At 24.6% G+C, this 10,662-nt stretch overlaps 1 protein-coding gene and 1 pseudogene across 3 annotated transcripts in view; both read left to right on the forward strand.

The window, feature by feature from the left end:
- LOC136977999 (potassium voltage-gated channel protein Shaker-like) overlaps window positions 1-10,662 on the forward strand; it is a 145,253-nt pseudogene that overhangs the window by 10,793 nt on the left and 123,798 nt on the right.
- The window catches only part of LOC136978000 (potassium voltage-gated channel protein Shaker-like), a 113,057-nt gene that overhangs the window by 4,672 nt on the left and 97,723 nt on the right, over window positions 1-10,662 (forward strand). Inside the window, exon 1 of one of the 3 annotated variants that reach the window (XM_067273630.1) lies at window positions 6,820-8,128. The exons of 1 other annotated variant lie outside the window; for it this stretch is intronic. In XM_067273630.1, the coding sequence (XP_067129731.1) occupies window positions 7,992-8,128 (137 nt within the window). In that variant the 5' untranslated portion in view covers window positions 6,820-7,991. Of the gene's footprint in view, window positions 1-6,819; window positions 9,532-10,662 lie in introns of those variants that run through there. One more of the 3 variants, XM_067273631.1, reaches the window with a different exon arrangement.

Raw genomic sequence — 10,662 nt, forward strand, 5'->3', positions numbered from 1 at the left:
AAACTTATTTTAAAAATGCCATCCTAAACAAGACTTAAAATAATATTTTTGGTAATTTAAACTATATATATATATATATATTACATATATATTGTAAAAATATAAAAGAATGAACGTTTGAGTAACATTTTACTGTAACAAAAACCTCAAACATAAAATTTTATCATATAAACAACATTTCAGATTTATATACATAACTTTATTAAATATAAATTAAAATAATTTATTTTTATCAAGTATAAGATAGTTTAAATGTATTTTAGTTCTTTAAGAATTTATTGTTTATTGTATTTTTAAGAAATAACCCACAATAGTAAGTTGAATGTACTGTATTTTTACTTTTTTTAAATTAAAACAAATTTTTTAAATTTATTAACTCGACACAAAATATCGTTTTTTGGGTGGAATTTTATTTAAATATAACAAAGAAAAACTTTTATAAGAAAGATTTGTATTTACAAATATTACATTACTTGAAAAAAAGAATTTTAAAAATATATATATACATAAAACTAAACCATTAATGAAAGTAATATATAGAATAATTATATTATAAATTTGAATAAAATAATGTTTGGATTATTTTAATTTTCTGTATTTGTTAGCTATATATTAAAAGTCTTTAAAAGTCTTTTTAATTCTGTACCCAAAATGTGACGAATTTTGTGAATAGTTGTGATTTTTCAGCATGAAATAATTATAACATTAACGAAATGGAATTTATTGATAATATTAAATATATTGAATATTCGTGTATTAAAAACATAGATTCACATTTTTCTCATTTATATTTTACAAATGAGAATAAATACTCGTATAAATCGACTCTAAACTTAAAATTAAATAACTAATTTGTCTCAAATCTTACAAATCAGAACTGAAATACTAATTAATAATATTCAAATAATCTTTTAGAAAGTAAACCTTTATACTGGTGAATATTATAAATAAAATAAAAGTTTTATATTATAAGTACTTTTTCAAAGTATAATCTAGTAATCATGCTTAATATGAACATTTATTTTTTTAAAATTATTTTAAAATTGCATTGTTAACCTACATACAAAATTTGAGCTCGACAGTTTTCACTACGAAAGTTATCGTACTTAAACTTCGAAAATTGTTTAATGGCTTAATTAAATAACAGCATTAACTTAAATATGCCTTATTTTGTAGAAAATGATATTTTCACCTGATGTATTTATAATATAAATTATTGAGTTTCAACGTGCATATTTTAGAAGAGTTATTGATTGAAAAAATAGATGAATTTCGATTTATAATTTTAACGATCATTTTTATGATAATTTGAATGAGATGAATCGAAATTACAGCCCAATCAATTTTGCAAGTAAAACTAACTGCATTCGAATTATTACATAATGCAATTCCTAATGTATAAATGAACCGAATGATAATACAAAATTTAAAGTTTAACTTTTAATTCGCAATGTTAATTTTATACATATCACTAACCATTGTGTTTAAAAATACATGCCAGATTCAATTATTTTTACAATTCAGACTAATCACTTTATGTTATTCTAATCAAAATACAATATATATTCTCTAATTAACAACTTATTTTAATAATTATATTTAAATATGTTTCGACTGAAAAATACAAGTTATTCAAAACATTGAACAAGTATCTTTTAATACTTGCAAATATTTCTAATTGTCATGGAAAAGGTGAAAATAAACACTACACCGAATGCAAAAATCAATGCTTAAAAGCTCTTTAGCATATACTGTACATACATACTTTTATACAATATTAAGAAGCAATTTATCTCGTTTTCAGTTATTTTTCGTTCATCTTTCTCTTTTTTTTCTCATTTGAATTATTATAGGCTCATTTTCCCAAACTATAAGCCATTTTGAAGAATTAATATATAAAAATTCTTCTTCAACCAATATAGAATTTTAAAATGCATTGCTTTAAATTTTAAGCATATATTTTGTGGATAATAAGAAATTAATCTTGAAATCATTATAAAATTAAATAATATAATCTGTATATTTCTATTTTGGAATAAATACATCTGAAAAATATTAACCATTTAATTTTTATTATATTTCCTGCATCTTTCAAAATATAATTTCTATGTATTGCAATCTTTTTTAGCGATAAAATCTAGTTTTAAAATAGCTTTCAGTAAAATATGATAGACGTTATATTTTATAAATATTTTAAACTAAACGAAGTGTACGTTTTTCTTTAAATTCAAATTTTTCATTTTATTTTATAAAAATAATTTTATGTAACGGAAAATGGAGAGAGATAACCATGAAAGAATACTGAATTTAAGTTAATGGTTGAAGTCAGAAGAAAATTTACTTTTTAATATTAAATATAGCTTAATTTTCCTCTTGTTGAAGATAGGTGTGTAAAGTAAAACAAACTTTCTGTACGAACATTTCTAAAATGAATATATTTTAAACAGAGAATAACCATTTTTGTTCAGCAAATCTTAAATAACTTTACTTTTAAATGATTTATAAATTAAAATAAATTTCACGGGGAACCTTCTAATTTAAATAACTGCTATACATATGTATTTTAAATATTCTTAAAATTAGAATAATATAATGTAGTTTAATAATCGAAATATAACTTAATAAATTTTCTTAACGTAACATTTAATTTATCTGTTATACTGTAAATGAATTTTGCGTAATCAAAACAATATAACTAGTTGGTTTGAGTATGTTAAAAATATAATATAACTTTGATAAATTTCCTTATTTCATATTTATACAAAGTAAATTTAATTTTACTATAACGTTATTTAAAAATTTTCCAAAAATAGTTCGGTAGTTATTTTAAGTGTGAAATTTGTTAAAATATGTTTTATCACTTACGTTTTTTATAGTATAAGATAACCGTAGTCTGAAGTAAATTAATTAGAAGATATCTCTCTATCATTTGGATGAAAATTCCACAAATATAATTTTCTCTGTGCTTTTTAAAAGAGCTTTTCATTATTTCAAATTTACTGTACTTTGGGGTAGACAAGATTTTAAAAATTAAGCAGTTGAAATGAGTTTCTAATTATTTCTCTCTATCAGATTTCTTCGTAATTTTTTTATCTGTATATTTTTAGAATTTATATATACATAACATATATTATAAGTTACACTTTTCAAATGAATAATATGGATTTAAGTTTATTTAATTGCTATTTTAAAACACAATTATTAAAATATTTTATTTATTTTGGCTCAAATATATTCAAAGGAAATCAGTTCACTTTTGTTAATTATATCAATTATTATTTCTGAAAACAAACTGAAGAAACGGATCGAAGGAATACATGCCTTCCCTTAACCAAAAATAAAAACGAATACATAATTAAAATAAAATAAAAAAATGTATTTTTTAAAAATATAAATGTGTGTATTTTTTTAAAATGTATATGTGTAGAAGTCTCTTTATATCTATTTACAAAGGAAAAAAGCAAAACTTCATACGCAAACTTATTTCTGACGTCCTCAATAACGATATCTGAATATATCACTTTTGTAGTAAAAGTACGATATTCCTATAAAAGAAACATTTTATTGGAATATTAGAAAATAAAGTTTGAGATATCATTTATAGTTAAACATAATTTATCATTACTCGCTATTATCTTTATTATTATAATAATTATTATTACTTATAAATCTCGTTTGTATTTGATGTACAGAATATACAAGGTGAAACAAAAGTATGTGGACAATAAATGATAACATTTATTGAGATTACATATACAGTTATACTTACTAATACAACAAAATACAATTTTATCAACGCAGGTGCTCAAACTGCTGTCTATCACAATTTACACATCTTTGAAGTCTACATTTCACCATTTCACGCTTCGACAAACATTTTTGCACAAGTATCTTTGTGTATTAATTTCTTGAAATCATCTCTGATGTAATTTTCAACCATAACCAAGTTAAATATACACCATTGTTATAGTATAATCCTAACACAAATCCTATTCCACATACTGCCACCTACTTTTGGTTCACCATTTACATACACTGTAAATATATATATAACTTGTATTGTTTGAATTCCTTTAAAAGATCTTTTTAAATTCCAAGAAGTAGGCTTATATTAGTTTCAATATTTTATGCAATAGTTGAAAAAAACTTGTTATTTTTGATTTAAAAAAATCTATCAATTATTAATATCTGTTTTTCAATCTTGCATCAATCGATGATTATAGTCGTAGGGAGTCTAGTTAATTGGTAACGATATTTCAATATCAAATTTAATAACTTAATCCATATTACATTTAGAACAAAAAGAAAAAAATTCGTGACATTCAATTATTTTCAAATATAATTGAATTTCTTTTTTTATATGATATTTTATACGCATTTAAATTATAAACTAGATAATCGCATTTGTGGAAATAAACTGTATAAACAAAAATAATTTAAAACTCTTCGTATATTTAAGGTGAATTTCTCTTCTAAAAGTTACTTCATAGATGTTATTGTAAATTTTACTTAGAATTAAGCTTAACTGAATTCACCATAAAATGCCTGTATATCTCTAATTAATTGCATAATTTTTAAAGTAAAGTTAAATACTTTAGAGTATTACATAATAGTTTCTTTAAGAGAATATTTTTTATTGTTCTTAGCGGTTCTGACCAGCTAAACTTTTCTTTTAAATATAGCTCTAATAAAACTTTATAAAAAGTAATTATCATAGCCTATATAAAAACGTATATATAACTTTTGAATCTTCTGTAGATACACAACAAATTCATAGATACAGGCATGTCTATGGATATGTGTATATATGTGAATTTGTTGTGCATCTGTAGAATATTCGGTAATCAGATTCAGAAAATATTCAGTTTACGTGTATATCAAATAAGATTCACTCTAAAAATCATACTAAAGAAACTTTTTATTTAGAATATACAATTTCAACATATATACTCTGTAGTATACTACTATTCGTATTAAAACCTACTGATATATGAAATATGTTTCCATGACTGTATCAAAAAATTTTCTTAAATCCTGTCTGTAATAAAACTACATATTTTATATTTTGCCTAAAATTTTATTTAATTTTCCATTTTCAGTTGATTTCTCTAAGCATTTCAATTTTATTATGAAATGAATATAAACATTTTTCTGATCCAGTTTCATACGAGAGAAACATTGGATTGGACGTTACTTCGTAATATAAATAATAATATTCAAACAGTATTTTATAATATCACTGTATAATCTACATACTAAATGTATATTTTTATGTAAGAGATACTTATCTGAATATTCATTTTATTAGACTATCATAAATTTCTTCGTTATTTTATCTACTCCCCACAATGTAACAATTCGATATTGTACTATCTTTTTACTTAAAAAGTGTTTTAAATTGAAAAATCGTATTTGTATACATTAGTGTAACAGTTAAAAACGTATATAAGATATTAATAGCATTAAATTTGAATATATATTTTATGGCATTTTAGTATAACATTAATTTTTATGTATATTAGGAATACTTACTATGCAATTACCTCTTTCAGCAATACTTTCATATATTTGTGACAGGAGAAACAGTGCATCAGATATAGCATCATATTTATTTGACAACAAAATGTAGATCGAAAACGAATACATTTCTGAATTATTAATACATTTAAAATTCGAACATTACAGATTGTTCAATTATTTATAAAAATAAAATTAAAAATTTATTAGAAAATACTAAAACTAAATTGGAAAGTATTCAAAAATGTTATTCCTTTTAGTTACTATTAGAAAACGATGGATTATTGCGCGAATAATTAACGATTCGTTTAGATATTATCTTTAAATACTATAATCTTTTTGTAAATATAAATTACTAGTCGAGAAATTGCGAAAATTTTCATCACTTTTATAATAATTATTTTATGCAACATTAAAATTTCGATAAATAAATTTTTGATTAGTTATTTTTTCTAGTTTTGTAAGTTCAAAAAGCTTCTCTAAATGACTTCTAAGATTTTGAACAAAAAATAAATATTATAAAAAGAAAAAACGAAGGATTGTAAGGTGAAGATAAAGAATAAAACAATTTACTAACATTTAAGCAGTGAATAATAATAAGCTTCTAACAGACAATGACATTAATTATAAGGGATGCAATTTCGCAACACACTTTTGAAAAATGATTCAAAAGTTTATTGTTTATAGTGTCAAATAACACGATTTATTTATTTTTAAATAACAAATTAATGTAACACAAATTCTAAATTCACAAAATTTTACGAATAGACTGTTTCTAGGTAGATCTTTATTCCAATACTTGATCAGAGTGCTATATTGTGTTATTTAATAAATTAAAATCAAAGGATTACGCAGGCCGAAATATATCAATTTTAGTTTAATGTTAATGTTTTTTTCTATAACGAATCAGAAATAATGACCTTTATCATAACGCCAGTCGAACATGAATCCCATGGGAAGCGAGAATTCTGAGATATCATGTTTTAAAAAATGCGTATGAAACGAAACTATAACTTAACATTTAGGGTAATATCATCAAATATTGAAGTAAGAAAATTGTTAAAAATAGAATGCGAAAGTAAAGTTATAAAAATTTTCTATATAAGTATTCTTGTTAATAGAATAGCACATGATACAATTTATAAGCTAAATTTATAGGATATCCATATTAAATATCAATGTTTTTTAATTAATTTATTTATTTATAATTAATAGGTCAAAAATTATTTTATTACTTATGTAACAACTTTGATAAAAGAATATGAATGCTGCACTAAAATTACTGAAATCGTATAAATTGGAAGTAGGCATTTGTTTAATAATATCTGTTTTAATATTTTAAAAAATGTTTTTTGAAGTTTATGTATAATCATATTAGCTACTTACATAGCTAATTTTAAGTTAAATCAATACTTAATTTGATAAACTATATTGTTCCTTCATAACGGATAATCCTCATTATTATACCATAATAAAACTCCAGTTGAAAAAAAATTCAAATGTAACAGACAACATCTTAAAAACATTATGCTAATACATTTCATAATATGGATTGTGGTCAAACTACGGCCTTATTATAAATATGTTTGAATGTGAGTGTACAATATATAAATTAAATAATATTTTTAAAATGTCGTTCAGAAAATATTCTTTTCTTTTTACTCTCAAAATAAAGACTAATAAAATTGTTTGAATTTAAACAAAAGCATTTTCAAATTAAATATGAAACACAGAATCGATTAATGATTATTTTAAGTTAAAATCAGCAATATAAAAAAACAAGCGAATGATACACAAAACATGTAATTTATTCATTATTTACTTTATTAATAATTAACAATCTTACGAAATTTCGGACAACTCCCATTACTAAATTAGTTTTCTTTCTTATCACTAGACGGAGTTTGTATATTAAAATTTCCAATGACTATCGAGTCTAACATTAACCCGCCACGTTTAAGATAATTCGGGTTTTGTTATTGGCTGTTTGTTTCTATAGCAACCAAATGTACTAGTTCTGTACACAGACGGAACTAGAGAAATACGATGCACAGTGGGTTCGCACAAAGTACTATTGAAGCTGTCACATGATTTTAAAAAAAAGGACTAAACAACGCTACAGAAAAAAATGTGCCATAAAATGACACGCAAGAATGACAGCGGGAAAGTTTTTATATGAAGTGCAATCATCGGATAAAAAAATGGTGATATCTCATCTTTCCGAATCCAATTGCAGGTAATTTTGAAGAATTGTCAGTTATTGCAAAAATTTATAGGAATATATTGTTAAACTGATAGCCAGATATGTGAACACCTTTCTTAAAATAGTCAGCGTGACGCCATTGTTGAATTGCGTGTGAGAAGAATTGTAATGTGATAAAACGCTATGTCTACTCCAAGCACCGAGATATAATGAAGAGAAAAAGGAAAAACAAGAAAATTCTCAATTTCACTTGATATAATATACAGTTAGAATGGCTATGGTAAGAGGAATCGGAGGTAGAGGAGGAGGAAGAAGTATGGGTGGACAATGGGGTAAACGATCTGGAAACTTCAGTCGACAGCAAAGCTCCGATCCTAGTAATCAGTCGGCCTATTCCAGCAGAAATGGGTGAGTAAGATTTTGAACTTTCGTATTGGAATCAAGAATATTTTAAGTTAAAACATTTTTATCGAAACAGAGTTTGTAAACGATAAGGATACATTACCAGATGGCGCCACCGTTTGACTACATAAGTTAACTCAACAATTTAATCTGATTAATACATTACGGAATTATTGAATTTTCATTTATTAAAAATATCATTAGATAAATATTTTAAATTTATTATACTATAATATTTTCAATAAAAATGCTGCTAGAAAAATAGATCAAATTTATTCAACAATATTTTAAACATTATTTAAATTAACAGTTAATTAATATATAAAAGGAAACTTTGGATTTGTAAATATAATATTGACATTAGATTATTTTCATTAGAAGTTTATAGATCTGTGATAGGAAATGAAAACGTAAAGTTAAAATTATTATATATTTCGACAGTTATTAGGAAATATAAAGTGTTACAGTATATAGCTTAATTAGCATTTAGAAAATAATCAAAAATTAGCATTTGATTCTTTAAATTCGATGATCGAATTTTGTAAAAATTGTAAGAAACTATTTGGCAATTTTCTCTCGCAAAAAATTAAAACTGGAAATTATATAAAAGGAGTGTCTTCCGTTTAAGAATATCGATTGATAGAAAAATTGCATCGGTGCCAGTTAAGAGGACATTATTTAGACATTTGTTGTTCCTTCAGCTTTTCTTGTCACTCTTGATTTCTTTTTCTTCTCTAATAATAAGCTAGAGGTCAAAGAAGGTCTTACAGAACGCTTCGGACTGAAGACAATATCCTCAATTAGTTCATCATTTTAATTAGATTGTTCTTTACATACAGTAGATTTAATCTTTCGATATTTAAACTTTCTAAAACAAATAATAACTTATCTTTAGAATAAGTAATTTTTAGCATTTTGAGAAGTTAATATACAAAAAAAAATTAATTTTAACATAACGATATTCTATCATGTATTAAATAATTAAGGAAAAAAGATTTAATTTTTCATCCCTATAATTATAAGCTGCATGCTTCTTTTATTTCAACTAATAAATTTTCATCTTCTCATCCTAGAATAACACATGGAATACTAAATTATAAATGATAAATGAACTGCTATTCTTAAATACCGTTGCATAAGAAAACTGAATCATGTTTAAGAGATTTTAAATTTGATAAAAACCACAGCCCAAACGATTTTGTCTTCTGTTACATCTGAGTTTGCGCAACGATCGGTATCACGTGATTCTCCCCAGTGACACTTGGGATGCTGGAGAGTCAAAGTGACTACCCACGAAAGAAGTCGGTCCATCCGATTCTCTCTGTTTAAAAAGTATGCAACTTTGTTTAATTGGCCTATATCATGTTTGCCGTGACGGAATATGCTCTGACGGAATATTTCTCTTTCAAGTAAGTAGCGTTTTGAAGATAAAATTAGCACAAGTCGGCAAAATAGCAGACGATTTTGCCGATTCTTCATTAAAACACTTATCAAAGTTTTATAGTAACGAGTATTTTAATTATAATAGCCTTTTCGCGAGTCTAAATGTTTTTAACGACAAAATAGAGTAAAGTTAGTTTTAGTTAGTTTTATGATAAGGAGTACGCCAAACAACTTTAAACATCCGAGAATATTTACGCTGAAATTAGTTTAAAGAGCGCTAACGTGAGAGTTATGGTTAGACTTCTGCAGCGTTGTTATTTCCATTATTGATTTTCTTCATTGCCTATAATCTGGAGATAGGTAACGCCCCCCAAATCAGAGGTTAAGGAAGCGCAGTATCATCCGCAAAATCACTCTAAAATCGGATTAGTGTACCGGAAAATTCGAATATGTAATAGCTTTATCAGTTGGGTTTCGTCATTTATCTCCAATCTAAATCGTTGGAGAGTATTGTTAAAGATTCAATTAACGTGGAAATTAAGTGGATAGGAAAAACGGAGACCATTAAGCGAGAAGGGAAAAGTAGTTGAATGGCCAGAGTCGATTTTCGTGAGAAACTAAAATCAATGGCAGTCATCAACAATAAAGTACTAGTTGCTCGATAAAGTATTCTATGTATATTTATATAAAAATATATACGCTACAATTATTATTATCAATGGCAGAAAAGTGACTTTTCCAAATTTATAATTTGGATTTTGTCCTTAGGGGTTGGCAATCGATTTTGGATGGAAAATTTAAGATCATCAGGAGGTGACCTTGACTGTACAGTAGGACACCCATTCTGTGACAGGATCCACTGAAGAACAAATCGGCAAGTGCCCACAAATCTATTATGAAAACTTTTGCTGTAAAGATCGATTATTTAGGACAATTTTTGAACCGAAGACTTTATTTTTTCTACATTTGTAATAAGTTCAATCTGATTTTTACATTTTATTACTTTAAACTGAGTGAATATTTTAAAGATAAATATCATGGAAAATATAAAATATTGAACAAACATTTAGTAGAACTTAAATTCCAGATTCATAATAAAAAGTATTAGAGAATAAAGACAATTTGGTATATCATTTATGAATTATAAACCAGCAAAA

Source organism: Centruroides vittatus, unplaced genomic scaffold, assembly GCF_030686945.1.
Source record: "Centruroides vittatus isolate TY-2023 unplaced genomic scaffold, ASM3068694v2 contig_484, whole genome shotgun sequence".
Classification (NCBI taxonomy): domain Eukaryota; kingdom Metazoa; phylum Arthropoda; class Arachnida; order Scorpiones; family Buthidae; genus Centruroides; species Centruroides vittatus.